Raw genomic sequence first — 17,706 nt, 5'->3', positions numbered from 1 at the left:
TAAACACGTACCCCAGCATAGTCTTAGCTATCCATGTAAAAATTATAGTTTTCCAATAATTAGCCTTTTAGGGGATTTTCTAATGGAATCTTAAAGTTAAATAGAATTTTCTGGTAACCCCTAACTTAAGGAGGATTTAATGATATTCAGCCTCCTAAAAAGTTATGCTTAAAGTATCGGGATTTAGCTATGTTCTTTGAGAATAAATATTTAGCAAAAGAATAACTCAATATAGGAAAAAAAATTTAAAGTGACTGAGGCAAAACATAACAAATAATTTATGACCTAGGAAAATGTAATATGAAATACAAGGTCAAGCCCACGAATCACTCTTAGACCGAAAAAACATCACTTAATTATTTTTATCCACTTACATTGTTCATATCACTGTTCACATCAATTTTTAAGTCAAAAATGTTCTATAAACCCAATATTTTACACTTATTTATTTCCAAATCCACTCACTTCCAAAACCGCTCTCATAGGCAAGTTCCCATAAACCCGAAGGTCCCATTTTAGTTTTTAACTTATGTACTTCCTAAAAGGATCTTTATATCTTTAAACCAAAACTTTTATTTCATTAAATCTACCTAGCTCCAAAATCACTTTTAGAGGAATTTTTCCCCATAAACCCAACATTTACTCCATTTAATTTTAAACCCAATCACTTCCAAAAAGATTGTCTACGTTAAATCCAAAGTTTACCCCTCATTTATTTTTAAACCCACAACTTCCAACTAACTCTTAGACCCAAAAAATAACTTTTTGAATCCAACGTATAAAGTATTTCGGAGTTATATTATAGATAACAACTATAAATGATTCCATGTGACCGAGAACAACCATAACATAGGTCACATTCTTTTAGCCTCTTTATATATTCTTTGGGAGTTGTATGCACTAGGGATAACAACTATAGACAACAACTATAGACGCAACTGTGATCCAGAACAATTACATAGGGATTTTTGTATATAAACCCAAAGTTTTTCCCTATTAATTTTTAAACCTGACCACTTCCCAAATCACTGTTCTCCCCAGTGTACTCAACTGATTATTTTTTAGCTCACTTTGTACTTCGATAGTTTGGTAATATGGTTTAATTTAACGAACCTTTTAAACATACCTTGTGTGAATTGGTTTGGTAATATATATTTTTTGAATATATTATTTTTAATGTTATTTTAAAATTTTGAAAATATGAATTGACAAGTGGCTATTGAAAAATGTTTGTTTGTTTCAAGGGGTGTTTTAAAAAGTTATGACTGTTGGAAGCACATTTTCAAACCTATAAATATTTTATAATTTTAGATATTTTAACTTCACTTTTTTTCAAGACTTTTTGTCAAAAACATCTGCAATACTACAAACTTGTTTCACAACGAATTAGTGAAAAATTCCAGATTTGCTTGCTGGAATTTTTATTTTCTGTTGTATCCTGGGAAGAAAATTTGTATTAACCCGAAGTAACTTTAAATGTTTCATTAAGGAAAGTATTTTACGCCTCAAAATTCATGTCTCCTTTATAATTTTTCTAACATATAACGTAAAAGTTAACTATAACACAATAATAGTCGATACGATGCCGTCTCTTCTAATGTAAAGGGATTTGGATCCTCTCCACTACAAAAAAAGTAGTGGAGAGACCACTACTTTTAATCTCAAGCGTTGATTATTTAGTAGGCGGTTATGATACAATTTAAATCTACCACTTATCATACCCCCGTGTATTGCACTCATTCCTAATTTGCACTAAAAGAAAAAATCATAACCATCAACTAGATAATCAATGGCTGTGATTATGTAGTGGTCCCTCCACTATTTTTTTTGTAGTGGAGAGGATCCGAATCCGTAAAGAAGTGTTGGAATTTTAATTCCACTTGCGTCATACGAGGACTTATTCTTCAAAATGAAGATGTCAATAACAAATAGTATTTGATGATTGGTAAATTGATAAAAAAAAAGACAGCAACAAATATTTGATCCAATCTAGGTTTCTAAGTTATTAGAAAATATAACCTACTGGCCAACTATTGCCACAAAACAAACGAAAAGGACAAGGCCGTACGTTAAAAGGGATAAGAAGAGAGAATTAGTCTTCATACCAAATATTTTGTGATTTGTTTCTCTCTTTTTGGCAACTCGAAGATTGACAATAGCCGTGGTTAAATTAATAACTAAGATAATTGCTTTAGTTCACATCTATTTGTATATCTCATTAAAACGTGATTTTAAGACCTAGTCGCGTACCTAAATATAAAGAGCAAGGAGAATTTTGTTGTTATTATTTTTTTATGGCATATCGCCGGCCAACATTAATTCTTAGTGGCATTGCTCATAAGGATAATAAGCCTATAAATGCAGACTCCGACTATATGAAACATGCACTCAATATTCTTCTACAATAATATAGCTAGCTAATTAATAACTAAAAGGAGAGGGGGGCAACATTAATCTATGGCTCTTGTTCAATTCATTTCCGCCATTGTTTTGGCCTTTGTTACTCTTCCATCTTTGGCTCGAGCAACGACGACCCATTTTGTAGGTGATCACTACGGTTGGGCCCTCAACTTCGACTACGCGGCTTGGGCTAAGGGTCGTCACTTTTATGTCGGAGACAAACTCGGTACATATATTTTCATCAAACCCTACAACTTTCACAAATGGTCATATGATTATGTTATCATATATCTAGTAAAATTTTTCCTTATAATTAACTTAGTTTATTAGCAGTTATCATTTCTAGAGTTTGGCATTGTTGAGGAGGATATGACATAGATAGAAATCCCCCCACCCTACCCCACCCAAAAAAAAGTTGTAGGCTGATAAGTGCTAGGAAACAAGTTGAGCGGTAATGAGTTCTACACAAGACCATAAATATGGTTTTTTTTAATTTATTTTTTTTTGCAATTTATCACCCCTACAGTATGGATGTGTAACTACCTTATTAACACATACAACCTCCGAGTAAGTGTACTTTTTCAGTTGGTTTTTAATTAGATATTTCAAGAACTGCAACTTCATGATATTTATATAGAAATTTAAAAACTAGCAGAAAAATAACACCGTGTATAATATGTGACTAAAAAAACGAAGAAGAACAAGAGCAATAGGCAGTTACATCAGGCATCTTCATATAATACTAATCTCACAATTAAATTTTCATGTTGTAGTTTTCAAGTATCCAAAGGGGTATCACAACGTCTATAAAGTAGATGGCTATGACTTCGAGAAATGCAAAGTTCCACAACTCAATGGAGCCATGGACACCGGCTACGACGTTATAACCCTCACAACTCCGGGAAGAAAGTGGTACATTTGTGGCAAAGCCTATGGAAAACATTGCATGATGGGCCAAAAATTGTTCATCTATGTCAAGCCTAAACCATATATGCCACCAAAACCACCAGTTGGTCGACACCCTATACATCATTTTGTTGGTGATGCTTTTGGGTGGAAGTTCAATTTTGATTATGCAGCTTGGGCTCGTGGAAGAGACTTTAGAGTCGGAGACTCTCTTGGTATGAACATTTTCTTGATTTGTAATTTTTAACTTGTTTGGTGATGATAATACTTAATTTTAGTTTGGCAAGTCCCTCTTAAATTGTTCTTGCCATAAACCAGTTTAGTTTTGGACCACTTTCTCTTGGTTCGGAACCATTCTAGATTAAGGTCCAATCCGGTTCAAAATTTTGCCAAACAGCTCCTCCAGGATACAGTTTTCTTTTGTTTTTGTGATGTGATGACACAAAAAACTTATATCTAGATATTTGAAATTATATACTACATCAAGTAAATAATCTTAGCAAAAGTATTTTTCTTTCTTGATTGTATAAATGTTCCTATGACATGATATAATTACAGTGTTCAAGTACCCACGCGGATATCACAACGTCTACAAGGTGAGCGGGCCGGAATTCAATTATTGCAAGGTACCTCAGGCGACCGAGGCTCTGACGAGCGGATACGACGTCATAAAGCTGACGTCACCAGGGAGGAAGTGGTACATTTGCGGCAAGGCCCACGGCAAACACTGCCAAATGGGCCAGAAGCTCTTCATCTTTGTGAAGCCGTGATAATTAATTAAGTCAAGTCTCCTTTCATAGTGATGGAGTATTACATATTATGCAATGCGTGTCCCCTTGTTCTTGTTCGTGTCTAAAGCAGCGTGAGATATATTATGATTTTTAAGAAATTCGTGTGATTTGTGTGATGAATAAGATTGTATACGAGTTGAATTTAATTTAATTAAGCGTTTGGCGTACATTATACTTCCACTTCGTTTCTAATTTGTCTTTTCTCTGAATGAATCGATTTCTTTCAGTAGCCATATATATAAGCAAGTAGATGGCCATGCGTTCTACAGTCATGTGAAGAATATTGTATCTTATGAAGTAATAACCCCGCTTTTATAGAGAGAGGGGGAAAATCAAACAAGGTTAACCGTAATTTTCATAGGCAAACACATACCCAGCATAGTTTTAGCCATCCATGTAAAAATTATAGTTTTCTAATATTTAGCATGTTAAGGGGGTTTTCTAATGAAATCTTAAAGATAAAATAGAATTTTCTAATAACCCCTAACTTAAGGGGGATTTTCTGATATTTAGCCTTCTAAAACGTTATGCTTAAAGTATTGGGATTTAGCTATGTTCTTTTAGAAGTAATATTTAGCAAGAGAATAACTCAGTATAGGAAACTTTTTTTTAAAAGTAACTGAGGCAAAACATAACAAATAATTTATGACCTAGGAAAATGTAATATGAAATACAACGATCAAGCCCATTATTTTACTCACTAATGAACATTTTTCTGTACTTTGATATCAGGGAGAAAAAAGAAAACTTTAATTTTAAAATTATAAAAAAATGAATAGTGAATAATCTCCAATTTCTGACGACCTTCCTAAGTTCTTGCCTCAATAATTTCAGAAGGTCAGGCTAAACTAATCTACTGGCTAGCAAAATAAACAAAACAAGAAAAAAAAATGAATTTGAAAATAATATAAAAAACCAAACCTACTATTCTCTCAACATCCTACCGATCTAGCGCTAAGGATTTGAAACAGTAAAGTTCATGAAGATGCAGAACTAAGTGTGTATTAGTACCTGTCGCGCGCCGTGCGGAAGCATGCTCAACAACCAAACGAGTCGGTGAGCAATGAGAGAAGAAAATCAAAACCAAACACGAGTGCAATTCACAAAATAACGACCAAAATCACACACAAACACAGGAATTTACGTGGTTCGGCAATTGCCTACGTCCACGGGAAGAGGATGGGGAGATTTTACTATATGGAGGAGAAATACAACGGGTTATAACTCACAAAATCACTCAAATATAACCCTAACCAAAGCTCTCAACTCCCTCACAATATCTCCCTCTCAAAGTGCTCAAAACAATGATAATTCTCTCCTTTTCTCTCCTTAAGAAACTCTAAAAAACGTGGTTCTATTTATAACAAAACCCAATCCCAAATAGATTAGGATTCTAAAAACGAGTCTGCCACACCCTGGTGTGGCACACACCACACCCATGGCAGACAGGGCAGATTCTACCACACCCTGGTGTGGCACACACCACACCCATGGCAGACAGGGCAGATTCTGCCACACCCATGGCAGACACCACACCAGGGTGTGGTGGAGTCTGTTTTGCTTATTCTTCACGTTTTTCTCAATTCCTTCGCCGTTTTCACAGTACCTTGACAAAATGCACAACTTAAAAAGTCGAATACAAGTATTACTAACTAAAAACCATTTAAATCCCAACATCTATTTAAATATCAAATGCATACAAAAATATAAAAGAATATGCCAAATTGTGCGGGCGCGCGCACAGAGGGTACTCAACAACATAATCAGACAAGAGCCAACATTATTTTGGGTTGATTGACCCACTTAGTGATTTTTTTAGGGAAAATTGTGTCCAGGCACCAAAATCGCGTCCTGGACCAGCCCACGAATTAATTCCCCTTGGGCTGCCGCCCCAAAAATCTGTTTTTCGCGTGCTCCAGCCCCTTTAGCCCTCTTTTATACGTATGCTCGGCGTATTTAGGCAAAAAGACCCGAAATGCCCTCGTCTCTCACTGGGAACCGGCTACAGGCAGCCATCAATGATCGTCGATCTCTCCCATCGCAATTAAGGCGAAGAGACGGCGGAAAGCGGGGGGAAAAAAGGCGGGTTCCCTCCATTACTGGTCCGCTTCAGCTCCTTATTAATGGGATATAAAATCGGGTAATTTTTGCCTCATTCTCCCATTTATGAAATCAGGGTTTTTCCCCTTCATCTGTCAACAACCGTTCTGAGCTTTAAATCCCCTCCATTACTCCTCATAACTGTCTTCATAACTCTCAACCACTCCCAATGGCCCCCGATGAGTTGATTTGTATGGTGTCTTTAGGCGAGAAGGCCATATTTATGAAGCTCTGCTCGACAACACGGTTTTATGAACTGAAATTTGATGTGGCTGAAAGAATGAAAGTACCTGAAGAAGCTTTATCCTTGGTATATAAATCCGAGAGGCACCCCAACTTGACTTTTTCGGTTGACAACGAAGATGACTTGAAGTGCATGTTGGAGTACAATCGAAATGTCGGTTGTACAGAGATTCACATGCTCGCTGTTGTTAATAGTGCTGTTAATAAAGAGTGTTCCAGTTCTGAAATAAACCAGAAAGTTATTGGTGGAATGTAAGTAATTAATGACTCTTTATAACATTTAGCTTTGTGTGACGTGAACATACTGATTCCAGGCTTTAAGGCAAAGCCGCATAACATTTTAAGTGTTTTTTAACTTCATCTTTTGGAATCCCGTTATGAGCTTTGAATCCCTTCAAGTTAACAAATTAATTATCGTCATAACTGTCAACAACCCCCAACGGTTTCCAATTGCTCGACGTGCACGGTGTCGTGTGACGTTATTGCTATATTCTTCCTATCATGAAGTGCATGTTTGATCTAAAGGATTTTCACTTGTTGTACGGAGATTCAGATGCAAGTTTTTGATAACATAGAGTGTCCTACTTCTTAAAGGAAGTACAAAGTTATTACTGATTTATATGTAAACAATGAACTTTGGCTCAAATTGGGATTGTGTGATGTAAAAATTGTGATTTCAGGTTTCGATGCGCAGTAGAAAAACATAGTTGTCATCTTCGAAATTTATACGTTAACTCTTCATCTTTCATGTTATGTTTTGACGATATATGTTAATCTTCAATTGAACATGTTAACTTTCATGTGAGCATGTTAACTTTCAGCGTAACGAGTTAACTATGTAAATTGTCTGTTAAATTCCACTGCTCTTTAATTAATTCATACGAAAATGGTTTGTTTTAAACATTATAAGATAGTTTTATACTCTAGTGTAAAGTTTATATCACTGGCTGATTAATTTTTGCAGCAGTGATGCCTCTTTGAATGAAGAATATTGTCATCCCCCTTCTGGCGGAAATGCTTCCAATTCAGAGAGAATCCCAAATGATTGCCCGTCTGGTGAGATTGTAATGAGAGCTGATGATATTATCAGTAAAACTTACAGCATTCCAGACTGTTAGCACACAGCATTAACTGAAAAGGGCCAACAATTTGAAACTGTTAATGATTTAAGACTAGCGTTGCAATACTATTCCATGGCGAAAAAGTTTGACTACGACTTTGTAAAGAATGAACCTAAACGTATCCGAGTTATTTGTCGATATAAGGAGACGTATGGTTGCCCTTGGATGCTGTTTGCATCCCCTGTAAAAAATGAAAAAAGAATTGAAATCAAAAGGTTTGTGAATGAACATAGTTGCGGACAACATACTAGCTTGTCAGGGCAATCACGGGCATCTCGTAGATTCGTAGCAGAACAATTGCGACCTGTCTTAAAGGTTCGACCTGAAATCCGCCCAAAGGATGTGCAAAAGGAGTTCCTCACTCGATATGGATTGAGACTTGAATACAGTAAGATATGGTGGGGCAAAGAAAGAGCGCAGGAGGCTATGTATGGTGATAGTTATGAGTCTTACGATCAATTAAGATGGTAAATTTTATAGTTATCTGTTTAAATGTATAAATTTATCGTGCAATATATTTCCTTAGATGTTTCCATATTTATTTTCATAAATTTATATTTCAGCTACTGTTATGTTTTATGGAAAATTGTCAGCTCTTACACGTCAATATACATTACCCTTATGTTCCAATGTATTACATTTACGTGTAATGTGGTCACACTGTTGTACAGGTATGAGCAAAAGGTGAAGGAAACAAATCCAGGAAGCTACATTTGCATTGACCAGAATGAAGGAAGGTTCAAAAGACTGTTTATATGTTATGCTACTTGCATCGTTGGTTTCTTAAATGGGTGTAGACCTCTATTATTTTTGGATGGGACCTTCTTGAAAGATAGATACAAAGGCCTGCCCCTGAGCGTTGTAGCATATGATGGAGACCAAGGGATATTTCCACTTGCGTATTGCATATGTGATCAGGAAAACGTTGATAATTGGAGATGGTTCCTGCAAGGCTTGTGGTCTATACTGTACGAAAGGCCAGACCCATACAATCCTCCCCATCAACTGGTTATTATTTCTGATGCCGACAAGGGAATCCAAGAAGCGGTGAGAGAATATTTTACTGAAGCAATTCACTCAAGATGTGTTCTGCACCTGGTTGAAAATTTTAGATCTAAGCTAAAGGATTTGGGATTGAAGGCAAAGGACACACATGTTTTGGGGAATTTGCTCCAATCAGCTTGCTATAAATACATTGTTGCGGAAGGGAACGACTACATGAAGGATATATATGAGTACAGCATTCCAGACTGTTGGCACACAGCATTAACTGGAAAGGGCCAACAATTTGAAACTGCCATAGATTTAAGACTAGCGTTGCAATACTATTCCATGGCGAAAAAGTTTGACTACGACTTTGTAAAGAATGAACCTAAACGTATCCGAGTTATTTGTCGATATAAGGAGACATATGGATGCCCTTGGATGCTCTTTGCATCTCCTGTTAAGTATGGTAAAAGAATTGAAATCAAAAGGTTTGTGAATGAACATAGTTGCGGACAACATACTAGCTTGTCAGGGCAATCACGGGCATCTCGTAGATTCGTAGCAGAACAATTACGACCTGTCTTAAAGGTTCGACCTGAAATCCGCCCAAAGGATGTGCAAAAGGAGTTCCTCACTCGATATGGATTGAGACTTGAATACAGTAAGATATGGTGGGGCAAAGAAAGAGCGCAGGAGGCTATGTATGGTGATAGTTATGAGTCTTACGATCAATTAAGATGGTAAATTTTATAGTTATCTGTTTAAATGTATAAATTTATCGTGCAATATATTTCCTTAGATGTTTCCATATTTATTTTCATAAATTTATATTTCAGCTACTGTTATGTTTTATGGAAAATTGTCAGCTCTTACACGTCAATATACATTACCCTTATGTTCCAATGTATTACATTTACGTGTAATGTGGTCACACTGTTGTACAGGTATGAGCAAAAGGTGAAGGAAACAAATCCAGGAAGCTACATTTGCATTGACCAGAATGAAGGAAGGTTCAAAAGACTGTTTATATGTTATGCTGCTTGCATCGTTGGTTTCTTAAATGGGTGTAGACCTCTATTATTTTTGGATGGGACCTTCTTGAAAGATAGATACAAAGGCCTGCTCCTGAGCGCTGTAGCATATGATGGAGACCAAGGGATATTTCCACTTGCGTATTGCATATGTGATCAGGAAAACGTTGATAATTGGAGCTGGTTCCTGCAAGGCTTGTGGTCTATACTGTACGAAAGGCCAGACCCATACAATCCTCCCCATCAACTGGTTATTATTTCTGATGCCGACAAGGGAATCCAAGAAGCGGTAAGAGAATATTTTCCTGAAGCAATTCACTCAAGATGTGTTCTGCACCTGGTTGAAAATTTTAGATCTAAGCTAAAGGATTTGGGAATGAAAGCAAAGGACACACATGTTTTGGGGAATTTGCTCCAATCAGCTTGCTATAAATACACTGTTGCGGAATGGAACGACTACATGAAGGATATATATGAGATGTCTCCAGCTGCATATGAGATTGTAAATAACTACTCGCCAGAGCATTGGGCGAATGCCTTCTTCCCTGGCATTAGGTACTGCCCTCAATCATTTCTAGTGAATATCCCCTTTTGCAGGTTAACTATCGGTGATATATGTTATCGTTTATCACTATATGTTAACTTTCATGTTATTATGTTAACTTTTCCTACTAAAGGGAAAGTTTGGTGGTTACGTGTTAATCTTATTACATATTGGATGCTGAATGGGACTTTGTTTTATTTTGATGTTTGCAGACTGTTAATCTTATTATATATTGGATGCTGAATGAGACTTTGTTTTATTTTGATGTTTGCAGATATGGTCATGTAACCTCTAACGTTGCAGAATCCTTTAACAGCTGGATACGTGAAGCTCGGATGCTGCGTATCCTGCAAATGGTGGAGCATATCCGCAAGCAAATTATGACTCGCATGAACAACAGACGCATAATGGCTGAAAAGTGGACAAGCTATCTTTGTCCTAAAGCTGAGCAGATTGTTGGAGAACATATGGAAAGAGGATCTACGTTAGAGATTAAGCAATCTAGAGATGATATATTCGAAGTGCAATCACAGAGAACCACTCACGTTGACTTGGGGAAGAGGACATGCACTTGCCGTGCTTGGGACGTAACTCGTATTCCTTGTGTGCATGCTTGTGCAGTCATCATTTATATGAAAAGAGAGGTATATCAGTATTGTGACTGGTTCATGTCCGTAGAGGCGTTTAAGAAGAGCTACGATGAAATATTATATCACATACCAGATTATGAGATGCGTAGTGTGCCCAAGGATGAAATCCAAATTTTGCCACCAATTACCACGAAGAGGAGGGGAAGAAATAGAACAAGACGCATAAACAACAGAACCATCTTGAAACGTCCTGTCAAATGTGGTCGATGCAAGAGCGAAGGCCACAACCGAGCAACTTGTAACGAGCCCATCCATGATTAGTGTGCCATGCTTACGAAGAGGAAGAATGGCGCTAGTGAAATATAAGTTGTCTTTAAGTTTCCATTATACTAATGGGAGATTTTTGTGCTCTACTTCCAGACAGCAGGAGGTTTTGAATTTTGTACTTAAACATGTTAACATATAACTATCTCTATACTACTACTACTTTTAGCTGAATTTGTTATCATAAAGGCCCACTGTTTGAGGTTAAATTGCTGTCAGGTCTCAAATCTACGTGACATATTCCAACGGCTAGTTGGTATACTGTTCCAACAGACATATTCCAACGGCTAGCTACTTGATGGATTTGCTTTATATAATGTTATGCAAGGCTCAAGTAAAACCATATCTCTTGTTCCCTCCCTCCCTTTATAGCTCATTTAGAGACTAAGATGAAGACCGAGGATGCCTCTCAATCAGTAGAAGAGCCATGTTGTTTCTGCAAGCTTCCAACCCCCCTCAAGCTATGCAAAAATAGGAGCAACAAAGGTAGATACTTCTGGGGATGTGCAAATTTCCCAAATAGGCGATGTGAGTTTTTTGCTTGGGCTGACAATGTCAATGCAAAAAAGGAGAACGTGGTTGTTCACCAAGAAGCACCCGCTGAAAATGAGATAGCAGCCAAGGTAAAATACTTGAAGAAAGCATTGAAGCAGTCTAAGCGTGAAGTTGAAAAATGGAAAACCTGTTCGTGCTTTCTATGTTGTTTTTGTGTTGTTCTAATTTGCTTAAACATTGTGATATGCAAGCTGAAAATGAACTGATATATGTGCAGTTCATAGCGGAACACTGCATCGTCTAAAAATCGCTCTTCGCTTTATTAGTTTATTGGCTATCGATTTGTAAAGTTTTCCCCGAATTGGTTAGCTTTCAGAGCTGTTTGATCTAATCCAAAGTGGGTAGCTGAGCGGTTGACATGTTAAATTTTGCACAATTTGGTATAGAGCGACAGGTTTAACTTTCTTTATAACTGGTTAACTATTTCTGGCGCTGGTTAACTTCCAGCGAAGCTGGTTAACGTTTACTGAATCTGGTTAACTTTTTCTGAAATTGGTTAACTTTCGCCAACACTGGTTAACTTTTGTTGTAACTGGTTAACTTTTGCTAAAAATGGTTAACTTTTGTCCAATCTAGTTAACCTCCTCCGTAACTGACTAGCTTACAGCAAAATTAAAGAGTACATGTCAAGCAGGTAGTATCAGACATATCCATAACAGTTCTGTTTCAATTTTATCGTAATGTTAGAATCGACTTTCACCCACCATGTGCTTCAATCTCCCCTTGATGTCTCTGTTCCCATCCTTCCTCAAGAAGTTTCGCTGCAAGCCTGGCACGCAAGACGGCCGAATTATCTCCGGGATTACTTACCTGAATCGCATCATTCCCATTGATTATAGCCTTCATGTATAAGGGAATGAAAAGCCCACAATCAAAACTGCAATTAAAGAGTGCAATAACAGTTCTGTTAGATATGTGTTGTGGGATGCAATAGAATTAAATTCAAGTATGTTAATTACTAACATTCCAGATTGTTGCTCGCAAGAGACGCCCTCATATCTAAACTTCCTCCAAACATTGTCTGGATCAAAACCAGCCTTCATATGGTCCATGAAGCCAATTACTTTATTCACCGGTTCAATATATGCATCGTGGGTAGCTGAGCTGTAATGCTTGACAACGTCCTCATCCAACCTGACTTCAGCAAGATGCCAATGGTCCTGACGCACAAGCGGGATAAGGAGTACACTCTTCCTCGCAGCAATATGCTTTTGTATAAATGAAGTATATATGTGTGGGAAATCAGGAGTGTTTGCATAAAGGCTGTGCTGTATAATCCAAGTATAATGGAATGTTATGACGGGAGTAAACACGTGTTAAAGAATCATAGTATCGTAAAGTAGATAGCTTACGCAGAAGAAGACTGATACAATCCCATACTTATGGCTCAGGGGAACCATTTCTGGCCTATCCAGCCATGAGCTTATTCTATCGATCAAAGCTTCCATCAACTGAAAATGGAACATACATAAGACACACATTAGATTGCATAACAACCCTGTCAGATTGTGAGGAAAAATTGCATAAGTGAGGCAATTAAACTTGCATGGTCGTCAATACGTCCCCCTCGTAGTAGGTTGAGAAGCTCCATAGAATCAATACTACTGTTTGACGTATTTAAAAACAATACATGAGCTGATATATGACAGAAAGATACAGAGATTAACATAAATGGTAAAACGTTAGCCTGATTCTGGAAAATTTAACATATAACAATGAACAATAACATGTTATAGCATAAGTTAACATCAATGAGCATAAGTTAACATGTTTCTTTTAACATGAACATGCAAATAGAATTAAAGAGTTCGCATGGATTGAACTTACTCATGAGCTTTCTGATTGCAAAACTCTGAGACCCATCTGTTCTCCTCTAGAGTGAGCTTTGCCGCTACATGATGGGGTATTCTAAAGTTGTGAACAAAGGTTCCTGCGCTATCAACCAGGCGTATGCTAAAATCATCAACAAAAGGAATCCTCTCGTTCAGCACCTTCAACAGAGCCTCCTCATTCTTCTTGATTTTTTTGGTTTTTTGAAAATCCCACGTGCATTCACTAGGCTTGCAGTAGTACCTGATTTTTTTCCCTAACATCCTCCTTGTGATGTGAAATTGTAATTAATTCTGGTTGGGCTATCTTCTTCTTTTCCTCAGTGAAAGGGGTTCGGATTAGCTGAGAACGAGTCCTGATTCTGGTACTTGGTCCCCTTGTTCCCTTCGAAACAACTTTCTTCGACCACTTTCGATAAACTTGTAATAAGTTCTTCTCCCCCATACCCATCTCCTATACTTTCTCCGCACTGCCCTTCTCTTCTTCCTTCTCTTCTTCAAACATCTGCGCTAGCTCTTCCTCTTTCTCATGTACTTTCATCTCCTGCTCTCTAACTTCCACTTCAAAGTACTCCTCTCTAACTTCCACTTTCTCAGATGTCGATGAATCTACAACTGCAAGCTATCTTCCTGTTCTACTACTACTTGCTCTCTATCCTCCTCTCTATTCTCTTGCTCTCTATCTCCCTCACTCAATGCTTGCTCTCTATCTTCCTCTTTCTCCTCATGCTCTCTGTCTTCCATCTCTTCCTCTTTATATTCCCCTCCAGTCTCTTCATCCTCGTCTTGGCCAACACTGTCTCCCTCCTGCTCAGCTTATGCTACACCCTCCGCAATATGCGAGGCCTCCTTACCAATAATGCGCACGTCGTCATAATCGAAACAATCGACATCGTCACCCTTGCTAATGCTGTCAACACTTCTTTTCCTCTTCACATGTGCAACCCTTGTATGCCTGTCACTCTTGGACATAATCTCCTCCACACTTTTCTTCAGGTCCTGGGGATCAATCAGGTCAGCAGTTCCTTCGTAAAACTCCAATTTCCGGTTCAGCCTATGTATCTCCTTAGAACAAGCATCCCATTGAAGGCGCTTACTACGCTTTGTGGCATGGAGCAATTTCATGTTTAATTTGGTCGTATTCCTCCAGAACTGAATTTGCTGATCAAGGCTCAACTTTTCTATTTCATCTTCTTTGTCAAGCGCGTTCTTGATATGCTGGGAGACAATCTGGAAAAATAACCAGTAAGTTACAAAATTCAACCATCATAAATATGCTAGCAAATCAGTAAAAGATTATTGACGCTTACGTATCCTACGGATGAGCTATTTTGTCTGCCCTTCACCCTCGCTTGCTTCTCATCCTTTACGTTTTCTTTCTTCTCCTTCACTCTCGGCAATGAAACCACCATAGCTTTACTCTTATCTGATCTCGCAGGGATCCTTTTCTTCCCAAGGCGAGCGCTACTAATATTCTTCCAAGAGGGCTCTCTTTGAGGGTATTTCCCCCCCGCTGGCAAATTGGTTGATTCAGGTTTATCCTTAATTTTAATGGTTGCTTTTTCTGCCTTGGAGACAATTGTCTCCCTCCTCATCGATCCAGCCGTCCCTCCGATCCTTACCCAGTTGGTCAACGGCGGCTTCCATCTGATGTTTAGGGCAGGTTTTCTAATGCATGTCATCTCGTAGAACCATAGCTGCCAAAATAGAGGCAACAATTATTTATCATTAATTCCCTGCACATCAAAACTCCTTATGCAACTTCATTTCTTCGTAGCTAACTTTCACTATAAAAAGTTAACTTTTATCAGTACTGGTTATATTTCACTTAAACATGTTAACTTTGAGGTCTCCATGTTAACTTTTAATTTAACATGTTAATTTTCACCAACACTGGTTAACATTCAAAATTGCATAAGTTACATTATCTAATATCGGTAGCCAAAACTCTTTAAATATAAAACAAATGTTAAACCACATATGAACATGCAACTTACAGGGATGAGCGGCATGCATCCAGGGACGTACGTAACCCCTGGCTTCCTCAACCCTTCAACGGCAATGTGAATGCCTCTCTTCGTCTCATCAAAAATAAATTTACCCCACGCAATGTTCTTCACTCTCTCAATGCTATCTACATATTGAAACAACAATCTTGGAATGCCTTGCGAGCTGTTCGGACACCAAATCATTGAACACTGGTACAATATTTGAAGAAGAACAAAATCCTCAACGTCCTTATCGTCACTTGACTCAACAAGTGTTTCCAGTAACTCTTCAACATATTTCCTCATGCTACCAGGTTCTTCTGTAGCCCTGGCCTTTGCCTTCTCCTTGTCCTTGAACATTTCTTTCTTATCTTCAAAGTACTCCCTCCAAAGCCGGTTGTGAGAGTCTCTATTCCCATAGATCAACTCCCCATCAATAGGAAAGCCGTGTGAGTTTGCACCCACTCTTCATCAAATTTGACTGAAATTAGAGACCCTATTCGGGGATCGGGAAAAGAGAATTCATCAGTTTCAGCATCATAGTGACTGAGCACATGCTCCAGTGCACGTCGATCTCGGGCAGGAGGGCCGAAGAACACATAGTGTTCAAAGTTAGTGCCCTTTAAGGCATCCCAATGCCAATTCTTCATTTTTGAATGAAGTTTATGCATGAATATACAATACGATCCAAAACGTGCACTAGGCCTGATATCACCTACAGCATCACGTTTACTGCATAAACAACAAGACGTTGATTTGGATTAGGAGACAGTTAACAATACAGCCATTAACTTATTAAAAGTTAATATTTATTAACATGAATAGCTAATAGTTGACACCTAAGGGAAAACGTCGACACCAAACGAGAATTATTGACATGCAGAGCCACTAACCAACAACTACGTGAATTATTGGCATGCATTTCTTCCGAACACTTATATTTCCTATTGCACAGATCATACTCCAAAAGTAAGGATCTACACAACACTAACCAGTTTCTGACCAATATTTTCACATAAACAGAACCCATAAACCTCATTTAAATTCAAATCACACAATTAAATTAATTAAATTCAAAGTGGGGAAATTGCTTGGGAACTTACTTCTTCTTTGAAGTGAACTCTTCTTTCGGCGAGCGTCTCCTCTTCCGCTCTCGCTTTTCCAGCCCCCTTTTCATGCTCAATAGGGTTTCCGTCGCCTCATTACTCTCCTCGTCGGAGGAGGATGTCGGAGGAGAACCACAGGCCGGAGGTATGACGGCGTCGGCGGAGGCTGAGGCGACCAATTTTGGAGTTTCCTCCTTCATCAATCGTGCCGACCGCCGCAGGTGACGACGCCCTACGGTTTGGGTGTCGACTCCTTCCCCCTTCTCTTCCTCAGCCTTCTGGCCCGTTTTCCTTAACTTTTTTTTGGCCATTTTCCTTTCTTGTTTTCCTGGGAGATTGAGGGAATTTGGGTTTTAAAAATGGGTTCTCGAGATGAGAAGAGGTTTGGTTTGAGGAGAGCGAAGAAGAAGAGGGAGAAGCCAGGCCGATTTTGGGGGGAAACTGCAAGGGGCATTTTTGGGATTTCGGTTTTTTCTGCTCTCAGTTCGGTCTGGGAAACATAAAAGGGGCTGAAACACAAGAACGTTTGGTATTTGGGACTTTGGCACGAAAAAAAAATACAGGGGGCCTCCACGCATCCCCTTTACAATTTTGGGGCCTAGACACAATTTTCCCTTTTTTTATACACTTAAGAATAAACAAATTTTCTATCTGTGCGGATAGACCCTTATGTGCTAAAGCAATTTCTTTTGAGTCAAAAAAGTGGATCGTCGCATCTACCCCAACCTGGACAAAAGGATACACACCAGTAAAAGTATATGGGTTTATTCGCAATTGGGCAATACTAAAGGTGTCTATCCACAATTACGCGATACTACAAAGAGATTGAATTTGATGTAGATTGTCTATAAACGCCGTTCTTGGAATTGGGTAATCAGTATGTGATGAAAGGGAACAGCCCATACGCCCACAATCTCCACATTCTACTTGAGAACTCCAAGCGCAAGCATCAGGCTTGTTCAAACTATGGGTTTTTTTTTCGATCTTTTCTAAGGAATTTTAGAGGACAAACACTGCTGCTTCTCCTTTATTCTTACTTCTATCTCCAATTTTTTTTATCCCCTGTCATACCGCGATTTGGCTCACTAGCCTCTAAACGAGGTATGAATACTCACTATCAAACAGTTACAAATAGAACCCAAATATCAACACATTCAAAACACACAACAGAGCTAATCAATCTCGGTTTCA

General features: G+C 38.2%; 1 protein-coding gene across 1 annotated transcript; it reads left to right on the top strand.

Annotated features, from left to right (window-relative positions):
- On the top strand, window positions 2,451-4,157 carry LOC109832067 (lamin-like protein). The gene is made up of 3 exons (XM_020399514.1): window positions 2,451-2,626; window positions 3,174-3,521; window positions 3,865-4,157. The coding sequence occupies exons 1-3, from the start codon at window positions 2,458-2,460 to the stop codon at window positions 4,074-4,076; spliced, it is 729 nt and encodes a 242-aa protein (XP_020255103.1). The 5' UTR covers window positions 2,451-2,457; the 3' UTR covers window positions 4,077-4,157.

This window comes from Asparagus officinalis, chromosome 3 (assembly GCF_001876935.1).
Source record: "Asparagus officinalis chromosome 3, Aspof.V1, whole genome shotgun sequence".
NCBI classification, from domain to species: domain Eukaryota; kingdom Viridiplantae; phylum Streptophyta; class Magnoliopsida; order Asparagales; family Asparagaceae; genus Asparagus; species Asparagus officinalis.
Note: the sequence above shows the minus strand (reverse complement) of the source record. Positions and strands in the feature narration are given on the sequence as shown.

Excerpts from the sequence above, each read along its gene's own strand:
- LOC109832067 (XM_020399514.1), top strand. The coding sequence starts at position 2,458 with ATGGCTCTTGTTCAATTCATTTCCGCCATTGTTTTGGCCTTTGTTACT. Across the intron at positions 2,627-3,173 it reads TTATGTCGGAGACAAACTCG|TTTTCAAGTATCCAAAGGGG; the intron begins GTACATATATTT and ends TTCATGTTGTAG. Across the intron at positions 3,522-3,864 it reads TAGAGTCGGAGACTCTCTTG|TGTTCAAGTACCCACGCGGA; the intron begins GTATGAACATTT and ends ATATAATTACAG.